The sequence below is a fragment of the Ipomoea nil genome, unplaced genomic scaffold (genome assembly GCF_001879475.1).
Source record: "Ipomoea nil cultivar Tokyo-kokei standard unplaced genomic scaffold, Asagao_1.1 scaffold3162, whole genome shotgun sequence".
NCBI lineage: Eukaryota > Viridiplantae > Streptophyta > Magnoliopsida > Solanales > Convolvulaceae > Ipomoea > Ipomoea nil.
In genome coordinates, this window is record NW_017619590.1 from 915,001 (window position 1) to 930,298 (window position 15,298).

At 40.7% G+C, this 15,298-nt stretch overlaps 1 protein-coding gene across 1 annotated transcript; it reads left to right on the forward strand.

Moving 5' to 3' along the window:
* Positions 1–10,743: 10,743 nt before the first annotated feature.
* On the forward strand, positions 10,744–12,905 carry LOC109167433. The gene is made up of 3 exons (XM_019316447.1): positions 10,744–11,043; positions 11,237–11,723; positions 11,806–12,905. The coding sequence occupies exons 1-3, from the start codon at positions 10,744–10,746 to the stop codon at positions 12,903–12,905; spliced, it is 1,887 nt and encodes a 628-aa protein (XP_019171992.1).
* The last annotated feature ends 2,393 nt before the right edge of the window (positions 12,906–15,298 follow it).

The window sequence follows — 15,298 nt, forward strand, 5'->3', positions numbered from 1 at the left end:
TAGTTCAAGTTGTAGTATGGGATTTCAAAGAAGACATTGAGATGACATGGAATTAGTTCAAGTTGTAGTATGGGATTTCAAAGAAGACATTGAGATGAAATTCAATACCAGGAGAAGTTTGGGAGCCAATTTCGAAGTTGAAGTCAAATAATTCAAATTGAGAAGCAATTGAAGCACTAGGAGTAGATTGGGAGCCAATTACAATGGAGATAATTCAAATTTGGAAGCAATTGAAGCACCAGGAGTAGATTGGGAGCCAATTACAATGGAGAAATCAAATTGGGTGCCAATTACAAGTCAATTGCAATTGGGTGTCAATTACAAAGGAGAAATCCAAATTGGGAGGAAGTTAAAAGCCATTGGGTGCCAATTACAAGTCAATTGCAATTGGGTGTCAATTACAAAGGAGAAATCCAAATTGGGAGGAAGTTCAAAGCCAGTTTGAAGTCAGAGAACACCAGACGTGAGAATTAAGAAGATGAAGAAAAACTTACAATAAAAATATTCTCACAAGGAAAAATACTAGTCTAACTAGTATGGGACTTACAGTAAAAATATTCTCACAAGGAAAAATACTAGTCTAACTAGTATGTGATTAAATTGAAGAATACTTTGAAGTATTTAAATCCCAAAGAAACAAGAACCACTTCAGAGCTGATCAGAGAAACCATTTTACACAAAACTGAGACCCAGATATTTCCAAGAAACGTGAGAAAACCAGCAGAATATCAGATGAAGTTTGGGTACTCATTTGCATGAAGTTGAAGCTATACCAACGGCTAGCTTATCTCTTTCTGACACATTGCAAGAAAATAAGATAAGATCTCTGACAAAAGATACAAGATTTCAAAAATGAGATTGTCTCTTTCCAACGGGCAGATTCTCATTACCAGCTATAAAATGATGAAGATATGAAGACTTGAAGATAGGAAAACGAATAGAGCAATAGAGCAAGAAAATACGAGCAAAGAGCTTAACAAAAGCAAAGAGCAAAAATCTCATTTGGTACAGAGCATACCAAAAATCTTCAAGTGAGAAGTGAGAAAAGTGAGAAAGAACTCTGAGAGCTTAACAAAGAAATATTCAGAGAGTTCAAAAGCAGAGCAAAACAGAGCATAAAAATCAAGTGCTTTACTTGATACTTTCAAAGAGAGAAAACACTCAGAGCGTTCAAGGGAAATCTTTCAAGAGTGTTACATCTTCATCAAAGAGATAAAGCGCATCATTGAAGATCAACTACAGAGTCTCAAAGTTGGAAGCAAGACAACACTTGTTTTGGAGCAAAACAAGAAAAGGGAGGAAAGTAGCACGGAGCTGTGAAATCCTGGATTGTCACACGGAGCTGTGAGATCCGAAGCAGCAGTGTCGGAGGCACTGGGCATGATTTGTAACACCCCCTAAAACATGCTATTTAAAAGCCTTAAACATGCAGATAACTGAACTAAACAACAACATAGTGGAAGACTGAAAGATAACTAAATAAACATAAATCCGAGTCACGGGGTGATATGCCACGTTCACCAAAACATGGCAAACATAAATCTGCAATGTTTACATCTAATCCATAGTCTCAAAAGGGCTACAACTAAACTGGCACACAGGCCACAAAACAAGAGGGAGAAGCTACACTAGCAAGCACTAGACCGCGCACACGTCTAGACCTCACCTGAAAGAACACATTAAAACATGGGACGACGCCCGGTCAGCGAATTATGTTGGTAACCCACCAATACATGTGAAATAACATACATAGATATGTATAAGTTGTAAAGCCATTTTCGAAACGGAATACATATATATAAGTACAAAACCAAGAGTAATAGTCAGCACAAGACTCACCCCTCTCAACAACAACACGGGAACACATCCCAAGACCACAAAGGATAACAACAATTCAAAAGGATAAAGACAAGACCAACGGCAACACATGCCTTTGTGACTACACACGTCACAAGAAGAGAACACACAACCACAGCTACACAAGCCCTCGTGACATCACTCATCACGAGTTGATATGCCTTCCTTATGCCCGGTTCCAACCTTATGGCTACCCCCAACCTTATATCTAGTTCCAACCTTTACCTCCAGGACCCCTTTACACCAAGTCCAACCTTATTTCTCCGGGAACCGTTGTTCCCCCTCCGACAGTCCCTCCAACAAAACCACCGATTTCATAGTACACGAGGGTACCGACCACGCACACGGCAACACATGCCTCTCCCAAAACACGTGAACCTGACACACATGTCACAACTCCATAATCACGTCACGGCCACCAAGAAGACCGCTGCAATACCTTGTTGACTAGTGTCCCATACCAGTAATCGTGCAATCCAGGTAAAGCCACACATACATCACTCCTCAACAGGAATCAATCAACGGATCACAACAAAGATATGAAACCATACTCAATCAAGGAATTGATCACAGTCCAACAACAACAACGATGAATAACACAAGTTATCATCAACCAATAAGAAGGTGCAAACAACACACACCCTAGCATTTAAACACCGAACTAGCATGCTTATCAAACGGGTAAACCGAAAGTAGTTCCGAAGAACACACAAGACTCATCACAGTTCAACAAAACACAATGTTGAACACTTAGCACGATTCAAGACACCAAATACCTACATAGCTTCCTACCATATAGTTCTAGACATACGAAACATCAAGAAGACACTCAAATAGTTCCACAAAAGAACAACGGGAAGTCTAAAGATCAAATACCGAGTCAAAAGAATCATGGGGAACAAATCCCACTCAAACACCTCAGTGTTCCCCACGGGTGGACCCACGGGTAGGCTCCCACCCGTGGTTCCACCCGCGGGTACACTACCCACCGGCCATATGTTCCCCGCGGGTGGGCGGCGGGTTGGAGCTCTACCCGTCGTTCCGCCCGCGGGTACGTAAACCTGCACAAATAATCCCTTTGGGGATTTTCTACTCCAAGCTCAAATTCAAGTTGAAAACATGCCAAATCTCACCAAATACAACAAAATGACTTGAATCAAAGGAAATGCCAAGCAATGGCACAAAAGAACCCTAAACACAAGCTCTAGATATGCATTTTCACAAGATCATGCATCAACACTCATATTTCATAGCAAAACACATGTAGAATCAAAGAAATCACATATAGGTAAGCAAAATAGGTTTTGTAGAGCATGGGTTACCTCTTGTAGACTAAAGACTTCACTTTACACCTCAACAAGCTCCTCACAAGGCTCACCTTCCAAACCCACTTCAATAACATACCAAAAGATCATAAAGATCCTATATTTAAGAAAAGACACCTTAGATAAAACCAAAAACACAAGATGAACTTAGATCTTACCCTCCTAGATGCCCAAATATAAGAAAGGTTGAATCTTGGAAGCAACTCTTGAAGTTTTGGCAAGGTTCCAACTTGGCTTGGAAGAAAAGCTACTCACCTTTTAGAGAGAGGGTGGAGCTATATTTTTAGAAAAGTGTAAGGAGAGAATGAAGGTGGTCTACTAGGTTAGGTTACATTACCAACAACAAGTGAAAGGTCAAGAATACCCTTACTAACATAAGGAAGTGTAAGGAACAAGGGAACTCCTTACAAAGCTCAATGTACAACTTTGACTTTGAGGTTGACTAGTCAATTACTATTCCCCAAGTATTGAATTTTCAGGATTTTAGGAATTAATTCACCAATTGAATTAGGATTAATTACTTAATTAATCCCTTAAATGAATTTGGATTTCGGGGTGTAACATGATTAGTGCGGGCTTTGTGATGAAAGCACTAGATCACGGGATACGTTTCTACCGGAGTGTGGAAGACGGGGGGAAAGTAACGCGGAGTCGTGAAATCCTGGGATAGTAGCGCGGCGACGTGAAACCCGAAGTAGTAGTGTGGTGTCACTAGGCGTGATTAGTGCGGGCTTGGTGATCAAAGCACTAGATCACGGAAATTCATTGTATCTTGGAACCAAGAAGTGGTGGATATAGTGAATTGCTCTTGGAGATAAGAGCAAGTGGAGTAGGAGGATTACACCACCTCCGAACCACTATTATTGTCTTGTGTTCTTTACTGCTTTCTTTACATACTGCTCTTTACTTGCTCTACACGAGATATAACTCACACAATCTCACACACACTTTATCTTTATTTATTTCCGCTGTGCACCATACTCTAACAATCTAGTTAAGAGTTTTGGTTTATCTCTGGCTTAGCAATTGTTGTGCTGTGCGAAAACGTTTGAAAGTCTATTCACCCCCCCCCCCCCTCTAGACTTTCACCTTACGATGAAATTGAGAAGTTATTTCCACTGGCCCTATCGAAATATTAAAAGTCAATACGGCGTTTGTTATATCCCCGGATTGTAACACCCCGAAATTTTTCAACTTTTAAGACTTATATAATAAAGGTAAATTCTCATTAAATCCCAAAAATATAACATAAGAGTATGGGGTGCTATGCCACATCTGAGCTAGAGAACTCAGGTGCACAGACTAACTAACTAAAATCCTCAATAATGTCAATACATAAGCATGGCACGCAGGCTGAAAGGGAAACTATCTACTCTACGCTCCAAATCTCTAGCACGCTCTAGTGTCTACTCATCTGTGCCTGAAAGCCAAATATATCTGTTCAGCGAGAGATGCTGGTAACCCACTCCAACGCGTTGAAATACATTATAGATAGATATATATAGATATACGAAAATCATTTCGAAGCAGGAAGATATATACTTAAGAGACACTAGTTTTAAAACCAGAAATATACTCAGCAAATAGGGATAAGCTCATCAATCAACAATCAATAGTTAAGTAGAGATAACGTTATAAGGAATACGCATCTAAGGTCACAGAACACTTTCCAAATCACATCATCATTCATATCACATAATCGTTGATGGCGCCACGGGACCAATCGCATGCCCCGAACATGAGGGTTAATGCTTATAGCATTAACACGGCCCCGCAGCACCCTACCTCAGTACCGCGGTATGAGGGGAGTTGATCGCAACCAACCCTTTGAGAACCTCTGACGAACTCAACATCAGACCACGATCCTACACACCGCTGACTCACCCAGTTGTCGGATACAATGATGCCGACTGGGCTGGAAATGCAGATGACCGCAAAAGTACATCTGGTGGGTGTTTCTTTTTGAGAAAAAACTTAGTTGCCTGGCTAAGTAAGAAGCAAATGTTGAGAAAGATGTAGAAGAGTTGTTTTATTACTTGCTTGTCTCAATGAGGAGACAACTGATAAATATATACAAACTAAGAGACACAATCCTAATAGACACAACCCTACACAACTTCAACAGCTATATTTCTACAGACACAACTTTTGTGTTTCAACACTCCCCCTCAAGCTGGAGCATGTATATCATATGCACCAAGCTTGTTACAAATGTATTCAATCCTATGACTTCTTAAAGCTTTAGTAAATATATCAGCTAATTGATTATTTGAGCCTATAAAAGATGTAGTAATATCTCCAGAAGTAACTTTGTCTCGAACAAAATGTCAATCAATTTCAATGTGTTTCGTCCTTTCATGAAAAACTGGATTTGATGCAATATGCAAAGCTGCTTGGTTATCACAAATGAGCTTCATGGTCTCCTTTGTACAAATCTGCAGTTCGGTAAGGAGGTTTTTCAACCACACAAGTTCACATGTTCCAACGGCCATAAATCGATATTCGGCTTCTGCACTTGATCGAGCAACAACATTTTGCTTTTTACTTTTCCAAGAGATTAAGTTGCCACCAAGAAAGATACAATATCCAGATGTTGATTTTCTATCCCATGCACCTGCCCAATCTGCATCTGTGTACCCAATAATTTCAAGGTTTCCATGGTCTTTGTATAACAAACCAGTGCCTGGAGATTTTTTAATATATCGTAAAATCCGAATGGCAGCTTCCCAATGACTTTCACGTGGAGATGACAAGAACTGACTAACAACACTTACCGCAAAAGAGATATCAGGTCGAGTTACAGTTAAATAAAGTAATCTTCCAACCAATCGTCTATATTTTCCCGGATCTTTGATAAGCTCCCCCTGGTCTGGTAGGAGTTTGATATTTGGATCCATAGGAGTGTCAAGAGGTTTGCAATTCATCATACCTGTGTCTTCTAGTATATCCAATGCATACTTTCTTTGTGATATGCAAATTCCTTGCTTGGATTGTGCTACTTCAATTCCCAAAAAGTATTTTAACTTCCCCAGATCTTTTGTTTCAAAATGTTGGAATAGATGTTGTTTCAACAATTGTATTCCTTCAACATCATCTCCTGTAATGACGATATCATCAACATATACAACAAGATAAATGCTCTTACCATGTTGATGTCTATAAAAGACGGAATAGTCAACTTTGCTTCGATTTAAACCAAAATTTTGCACTACTATGCTGAACCGTCCAAACCAGGCACAAGGAGATTGTTTTAGACCATAGAGAGAACGTTTGAGCTTACAAACCAAGTTACTCTCCCCCTGAGCAACAAACCCAGGAGGTTGCTCCATGTAGACTTCTTCCTCTAAATCTCCATGCAGAAAGGCATTTTTAATATCTAACTGATGCAAGGGCCAATGATGAACGGCAGCCATAGAAAGAAAGATTCTGACTGAAGCAATTTTAGCTACTGGTGAAAAGGTGTCAGTGTAATCAATCCCAAAAACCTGTGTATATCCTTTGGCTACCAGGCGAGCTTTAAGTCTATCAACCTGTCCATTGGGCCCAACTTTCACAGTATAGATCCATCGGCAACCAACAGTTGTTTTACCTTCGGGTAATGGAACTAACTCCCAAGTTCCCGATGAATGAAGAGCAGCCATTTCATCAACCATAGTCTGACGCCAACCAGGGTGGGAAAGGCTTCTTTAACAGATTTAGGGGCAGAAACAGAAGATAAACATGTGATAAAAGCATTATATGAAGGTGAGAGACGATCATATGAAATAAAGTTGTATATGGGAAAGGGATTTCGTGATGACCTGTTACCTACACGACTTGCGATAGGAGAGCTTGTTACTGGAACCGGGTTCGAGGGCATAGATAGCTCGAGAGATGAATCAGTTGGGATTTCATCGATTTGAACTGTCGCGGGTGGTCGAGAGCGGCGATGATAAGTGTAAGGAAAGGGGGTAACATTGTTGTTTTGTAAAGGAGGTTCAGTAGGTGAGGGATTAGGATTTCTAGGTGATGACGGATCTTGAGGTAAATGCACCTCAGTCCCTCCTTGAAAAGTAGGAACAGGAAGAACATCAGGAAAATGAGAGATGGAGGTCGGTAAACTAGACGAAAAGAAAGGTGTTGATTCAAAAAAAGTAACATCAGAAGATACATAAAATCGATGTTTATCAGGGGAATAACATCTGAACCCCTTTTGCAACCTAGAGTACCCAACAAACATGCATTTTAAGGATTTTGGGGAAAATTTATCACGCCCTGGGGTAGTGTCCCTGACAAAACAGGTGCACCCAAAACTTTTTAAAGGAAGAGTATGAAGGGGTTTATCGAGAAATAAAATATTATAAGGTATCTTACCATGTAAAACAGATGAAGGCATACGATTTATTAAATAACAGGAATGAAGGATAGCATCTGCCCAGAATTCTGGAGGGACTTTATAGTGGAGAACCATGGTGCGGGCTGTTTCAACGAGATGCCGGTTTTTACGTTCAGATACCCCATTTTTTTGTGGAGTATCAGGACAAGATGACTCATGGAGGATGCCCGCTGAATCAAGAAAGTTAGATAAAGGAGTTGTAAAGTATTCTCCAGCATTATCACTTCGTAAAGTTTTAATAGACAGCCCAAACTGATTTTTTATCTCATTAACAAATTTTTGAAGAACATTAAGTACTTCAGAACGGTTTTGCATTAAAAAGACCCATGTACAACGAGAAAAATCATCAGTGAAGGTAACAAAATATCTAAAACCAAGAATTGAATTATAACGAAAAGGTCCCCAAACATCAGTATGAACTAAGGAAAAAGGGAAAACAGCTCTTTTATTAACACGATTAGGAAATGATGTTCTAGAATGTTTGCCAAGTTGACAGGCTTCACACTCTAGGGTAGATAAGTGAGACAAACTAGGGACAAGTCGCCGTAATTTATTAAGGCTAGGATGTCCTAGTCGGTCATGGGCAAGGGAAGGAGGAATGGTAGCAGTGCAAACTTTAGAAGGTTTTGGGGTAGATAATCGATAAAGTCCTTCTGATTCATACCCCGAGCCAATCATCTTCCCGAACGACGGTCCTGCATAATGACAGAATCAGAAGAAAAAGTGACCGTACAGTCCAAAGATTTTGTAAGTTGATGAACAGAAATTAAATTGAAAGGACAGTTAGGTATATAAAGAATTGAAGAGAGAGGCAAAGTAGGAAGGGGGGAAACCTTTCCAATTGCAGTAGCCGTACTCTTGGACCCATTACCGAAAACAATAGATGGAAGGGACTTAGACTTGGTGAAATGAGAAAATAAGGATGAGTTACCAGAGATATGCTCAGAGGCACCCGAATCGATAACCCATGGTCCGCTCAGGCTAGGTTGTGATACAAGGGCAGTATGAGTTCCTTCAGTGTAGGTGGTAGGAATGACACCAGAAGCTTTGGAATTGGCTTTAAATCTAGCAAACTCCTCATACTCAGCAGCGGAAATGGTTCGAGAATGTAATTCTCCGGATTGAGATTGAGCAACACTTGCTTGGGTACGTACCGGTCTCCCATGAAGTTTCCAACACTGATCCCGTGTGTGTCCAGTTCTGTTACAATAAGTACAAACTCTAGTGCTTTTCTGTCCACCACGATCGTTAGTTCGTCAACGACCTCCTTGTGTGACTAGAGCAGACTGTTCGGTAGTGGATGTGTGAGGAACTGGAATGGAGGTTACCTGCAAGAGACGTTTGAACAACTCGGTGGTCCCTGGGACAGTGTTGCTTCCAAGAACTTGATTCCGGATGCCTTCAAATTCAGGACCTAATTTTGTTAAGAGAAGTATTACAAAGAATTTTTCTCGTTGGGTAAGTTGCTCTGCGGGTGTACCACCAATAGGCATGAGTGTACCAAACTCAGTGATCAAACTTTGGGCTTTGCCAAGAAAAGTTTCCATATCAATACCATCTTTCTTCAGGTTAACTAAATTGTCAACAACATTGTAAATCTGAGAGACATCATTAGTGTATAGAGATTGAGCTTGATTCCATACCTCGACACATGTCTTAAAGGGTCGGAATAGAGGTAACAAATGGGGAGAAAGAGACTGCCAAAGGAGACTACAAAGTTGAGCATCTAACCTTTGCCAAAATGTCATATCTTTTTCCGGTATCTTATCCACTCCCTTGTGTAAGTGGTCAACAACACCTTGGCCCATAAACCATAAATCTACGGCATCCGACCAAGAGTGGTAATTTTGAGAACCACATAATTTTTCAGAAGTGATCACCGGGCTTCCAGACAAATTAGGCACATAAATAGAGCTCGAAAGAGTAGGCAGATTACTGGCAGGAATGGCAGGAAAAACAGTACCAGAATTATCAGAATTTTCGCCAGAAGACATTGCGACCAAAAATAAATCTGATTGCACGGAACGAACGGAGGAGAGCCGACGAGATGAACTGGAAATTATCGCCGGAAAAAGTCGCCGGAGACGGCTTCACGCGCCGGCGCGTGGCGTCGGAGCGCCGGCGACGTGGTGGCGCGTGGGGGCGCGTGGAGGATATTCCGGCGACCGGAATGGATGGGCAAGGGTCGCCGGAGGATGGGTAAGAGATTTGTAGTACTAATTTGATAAAAAAAAACTCACCAATAGCAAGTAAACTGCAAAACTAGTTTCGGATTAACAGTAACTTTTACTGTTCACCGGAAAAAAAATCAAATTTTGATTTTGGCTCTTGATACCATGTTGAGAAAGATGTAGAAGAGTTGTTTTATTACTTGCTTGTCTCAATGAGGAGACAACTGATAAATATATACAAACTAAGAGACACAATCCTAATAGACACAACCCTACACAACTTCAACAGCTATATTTCTACAGACACAACTTTTGTGTTTCAACAGCAAAACTCGATATCTCTCAGCACAGCTGAAGCTGAATACATCGCAGCTGGTAGCTGCTGTACTCAACTCCTATGGATGAGACAGATGCTTCAGGATTATGGTCTACATCAAGAGTGCATGACTCTCTACTGTGACAACACTAGTGCTATCAACATCTCCAAAAATCCAGTTCAACATTCCCGGACTAAACATATTGAAATACGGCATCATTTCATAAGAGAATTAGTAGAAGAAAAGGATATCAACCTGGAGTACATTTCAACAGAGAAAAATCTAGCTGATATATTTTCAAAGCCTCTTGATAACACAAGATTTGAGTTACTTCGAGCTGCTCTCGGGGTGTGCAGGTTTTCAATCTAAGTATGTTTTGTGACTCAAATAAAGTTTTTGTTTTTTTGTTGTTACTTTTCTTTTTCAGATTTAATCCAGAAAATCCTCCAGATATGATCTCTGCTCCAGTAAGCACTCCAGACCGGAAAATAAGCCTTTTTGACCGCACTAAATAATCAGATTTATTTATTAATTTCTTCTCTCTCCTGGCTGTTATACACCACCGCCTTCTTCCCCATTTAATAGAATCAAATCCCTTAAATTGCTCTCACCTTCCTTTAAACACTTCTCACACCTTCCATAGAAATTTCGAATCCTAGCCAAATTCTTCTACCAAATCGATTTTACCTATCTCAAATATGGCTAGCCATTCTGATCTAAACCCTTTCCTTTTCTATCTCACGAAAGATGAGCGCTTAGATCTATATCGTCAGATTCTTCGAGGCACAGCTCCAATTTTCGACATCTCTGCTCGCCGGGTTCTTGCAACGCTTCTTCGACACCCATCTCTGATGGAGGAGTTATCCGTGAAGGACTCAAAGGAGATCTTTTCCAGAGCATCAGGGATCACGGATGACCCATGGCCGCTTGATGAAATTTTAGACGAGGAAATTCTTCAGGAAGAGCTTCGGGCTCGGCAACTAAGGGCTCAATCTACGGTTTGATTTCTCTAATCTCTTAGGAAGCAATATCTTATTGCTTGTTAATTAGGCATGCATCACATTTTTTATGCTTTAATTTGCTTATTCTACCCTGATTATCTATGGTCATTTTTTTATGCTTTAATTCGCTTCTTGCATTGATTATTTATGGTATGTTTTTTGAGATTATGCTATTGTCTTGCGAAATTAGGATCCCTCTGCTGGTATGTCTATTGTGCCTCTGTCTACGATAGCCTTCACAGGTTCCCAACCTCAAAGCACCGACAAGGCCACTCCAAAAATGGCTGAGCATTCGCATGATCCCGCCACTGCTCCAGCCTCAGATCCAGTTATTGATGATCTAGTTTCTGCTCTAGGCTCTGTTCCAGAGGATGTTGAGGTATCGATTCGGGACATAGTTTCTGAGCCTGAGGATCCATCAGTTCAAGCAGCCATCATCTCAGACACCATTGCAAATATGCCTAACTCTGCCCGTGCAGAAACGGTTGTCCCAGTTATCAGAGTGCCGTTTGCTGCATCGAAGGCCAAAGGGAAAGCCAAAGTTACTGATCCAGATGAAGCTTCTGCTGCAGCTCCGGTGGCTAAGAGAAAGCTTCACATGTCCGGTGATGTTGAATTTGTCTCTGAATCTCGTCCTAGCAAGCGTTCTGAACATCGGCCTACGGGTCTTGCTCAGCGTACATGATCGAGAACTGGCGTGTCTACTCTAGGTCCTCCTCCAGCTTCTGCTCATGTTTCAAAGCCAACTGCATCATCCAGGTCCAAGACTGCTACGGTGTCCAAGGAAACATTTTTCAGACCAATCTTGCTCTCTCCTGCATTGGAAACAGTATGGCAGCAACATTCCAATCGCGATATCTTTGGTTGAGAAGAATTTCAGTATTGAGTACCTCATTCGCGTGTGCAATATCATTCCCTTTCTTCGTGCTCAGAACCTTCTCCAAACTATCCAGAATGTAGGAGCCTACTCTGCCTGGCTTATTCCGGAATTCTACGCCAATCTCACATCTGATTCTCTTCGGCCGACCTCTCCGCATTATCATCAGGTTTTTATCCGGGATGTTTGGTATGATTTTAGTCCCTCTATTATTAATGCTTATTTTCAGCGTGATGCGTGTGATGATCTTTTTGAGCCTGCTGGGGACTTTCTTGCATCCCATCTTACCCACAATGAGATCAACATCTGGCCAAAGGATGGTCTGCCTTCGAATGTACTTACTGCAGTCTATTCGGTTCTGTTTCGCCTAGCTTCTAGCAATTGGATCCCGAATGTCTCTGTGCACACTGTCAATAAGAAGATGGTCTCTCTGTTATACAAAGTTCGACATCAACTGCCTATTGATCTTGGTCACCTCATCTATCATCACATCATGAGTTTTGCTAAAAAGAATGAAGCCAAGATTCATCTCCCTTTTCCATGCCTTATCACCGGGATTCTGCAACAACAAGGGCTTCAACTCTATTCCAATGAAGAGCTCTGCCATGTTACTCACAAGACTTCTATGGACTCTTGCATCTTCCAAAGGTCACACTATGATGGTCGTGCCACTCTCTCCTCAGTTCCACCTGCCCCTGCTCCAGCTGATCCTCCAGCGACAGGCCTGGACACTACACTGGCTACTTCTGCTACTGATTCTGCTTCGACACTGGCTGTTCTTCGTCAGCAAGTCACCTTTGTTACTTCACACATTGCTACAATGAAGGATGCCTCTCTAGCCATTCAATCTTCCATCTCTACTGCCGAGGCTCAGCTGCTCCGCACCAATCGCCAGATTGCCTCTATTGAGAATGCTTCTACTGCTGCTCCTGCTGGTGATGATGAAGACTTGGAGACCTCCTCCTCCTCCACCCAGTCCTGATGCTGCTCTTTGTCCATTAGATTAACAAAAAGGGGGAGTGCACGTAGTAAGGGGGAGTACGTTTTTTTTTTGTGAACTTAGCCATAAGTGCCAGTGAATAATGTGGTGTGCTCTACCTTTATTTTGCTTTTATATGTGTTAAGGTGCTGCGTGTTTTGCCTTGACTATGTGATAAATATATTATGTGACATGTATGTGTTCTGTGTCTCTTTGTGCTTTAAATTTCTATGTGTTTGTATGCCTTAATTGTGTTTGAAATTCTCTGGCACAACATTGGTTAAGTTTAAGGAGGGTGTGTGTCTAGCTACTCTTGACTATTGACTAATCCGATCTCAATTGTATAGATTATTCATTTGGCAATTCATTTTAAAGTCAATGATATCTTTTAGTAGTTTTGTCAACTAATAGCCAAAGGGGGAGATTGTAAGTGTAAATATATTGCACATTTAAACCTCTGTATTATTGGCTTAGATTAGTTGTCAAAGTAGTCCTGGATTAGTTGTTGGATTAGTCACGTCGTCTGGAGTAGTTGACTGGATCAGCGCAAGGAAGTAATCCAGGAAGTATAAAGCTTGTTCAAAGTATTTATTCAAGACCCTATCAATGGGGAGATCTAAATCTAATGGAGCAGCCGAATTCAAGGAATGGAAGAGTGCATGCTTTGAGGATCAAAACATCATTTACAACCTATATATAATGCTACCTTAATTAGCATTAAAATTGCGCACTCTTTCACAAACTTACTCTTAAAATCTTGGTGCATCTATACAAATATATCTTGTACTGTTGTGTGTGAAGAAGATCTTGCAATCAAATCATGAAGAAATGAAGAACGCCTGCACATCGGATCCACTGGAGTAGGTTCTGGAGTAGTTATAGGTTATACTTTAGAGTGTAATTAACTTTCCTTTTGTACTCCGTTTTTCATCATAGTGGATTTAGGTTGATGTGAGTGGCCCCGCAGACGTAGGAGTGAGGCTCCGAACTGCGTGAACATATCCTGGTGCATGCTTTCTTTTACTGCTATTTATTTCGTGTTCTTTATTATATCTGGAATATGATTTCATCTAGTCCAGCGTTATAATCGAAATAAATTAAATGTTTTAAAGGCTATATCTTGCTTTCAAGACTCACGTGCGTTTTCAATGATCAAGTAACGGGCGAAGTTGGTGGTCAATTTCAAGATGAATTAATACAGGAAATTCGAACCAATACCGCCAGTACACAACAAATGGATCCACCCAGTACCATGCACCCATTTGAACCAGATTTAAGATGGCTCAAAAATCACCCTCCAGAATTAATTATTGGTAATATTCATGAAGGCGTAAAAACGAGATCATCTACCATAGAAGCATTGTTCACATGTTATCTATCTCAAATTGAACCAAAAGAGGTTGACGAAGCTCTAAATTTTCCGAATTAGATAAATGCTATGCAAGAAGAGCTCGATCAATTCAAAAGAAATGATGTTTGGGAACTTGTTCCAAGACCGGCGAACCACAATGTTGTAGGAACCAAATGGGTCTTCCGGAACAAAGCAAACGAAGAAGGCGTGATTGTTAGGAATAAAGGAAGGCTCGTTGCAAATGGATACTCTCAAGAAGAAGGAATAGATTTTGATGAAACTTTTGCACCAGTAGGCTGACTCGAAGCAATCAGAATTTTCCTAGCCTACGCCGCACACAAAGATTTCACCGTTTATCAAATAGACGTGAAAAGCGCATTCTTGAATGGTCTACTCGAAGAAGAAGTTTATGTCGAACAACCCCCAAGTTTTGAGGTAAAAGGCGAAGGTGATAAAGTCTACAAACTTAAAAAGGCATTATATGGGTTGAAACAAGCACCTAGAGCTTGGTATGATACTTTGTCAATGTTCTTGATAAGCTGTGGATTCACCAAAGGCCTTGTTGACAAAACTCTATTTAGAATTCAAGATGGTGATCATATTTTATTAGTGCAAATATATGTTGATGATATTATTTTTGGAAGCACTAACAATTCTTTGTGTGAGAAATTTTCAAAGCTTATGCAGAATAAGTTCGAAATGAGCATGATGGGTGAATTGAATTACTTCTTGGGCTTACAAGTCAAACAACTGAAAGAAGGAATATTCATCAATCAAGCAAAGTACACTCGCGACTTGATAAAGAAGTTTGTCCTTGATGGAAAGTCATCAATCAAAATTCCAATGAGCACATCATTAAGGCTAGACAAAGATGAAGATGGAAAGGATGTCGATCAAACAAAATATAGAGGAATGATTGGTTCTCTTCTATATCTTACTGCAAGCAGGCCAGAAATTTCTTATGTTGTGGGAGTGTGTGCAAGATTCCAAGCAAATCCTAAAGAGAGCCACGTCACCGCAACAAAGAAGATCATACGATATCTGA

Coding starts and splice junctions, on each gene's coding strand:
- LOC109167433 (XM_019316447.1), top strand. CDS start 10,744: ATGGCTAGCCATTCTGATCTAAACCCTTTCCTTTTCTATCTCACGAAA. Junction 11,044..11,236: donor AACTAAGGGCTCAATCTACG/GTTTGATTTCTC, acceptor TTGCGAAATTAG/GATCCCTCTGCTGGTATGTC. Junction 11,724..11,805: donor GCCTACGGGTCTTGCTCAGC/GTACATGATCGA, acceptor TGCATCATCCAG/GTCCAAGACTGCTACGGTGT.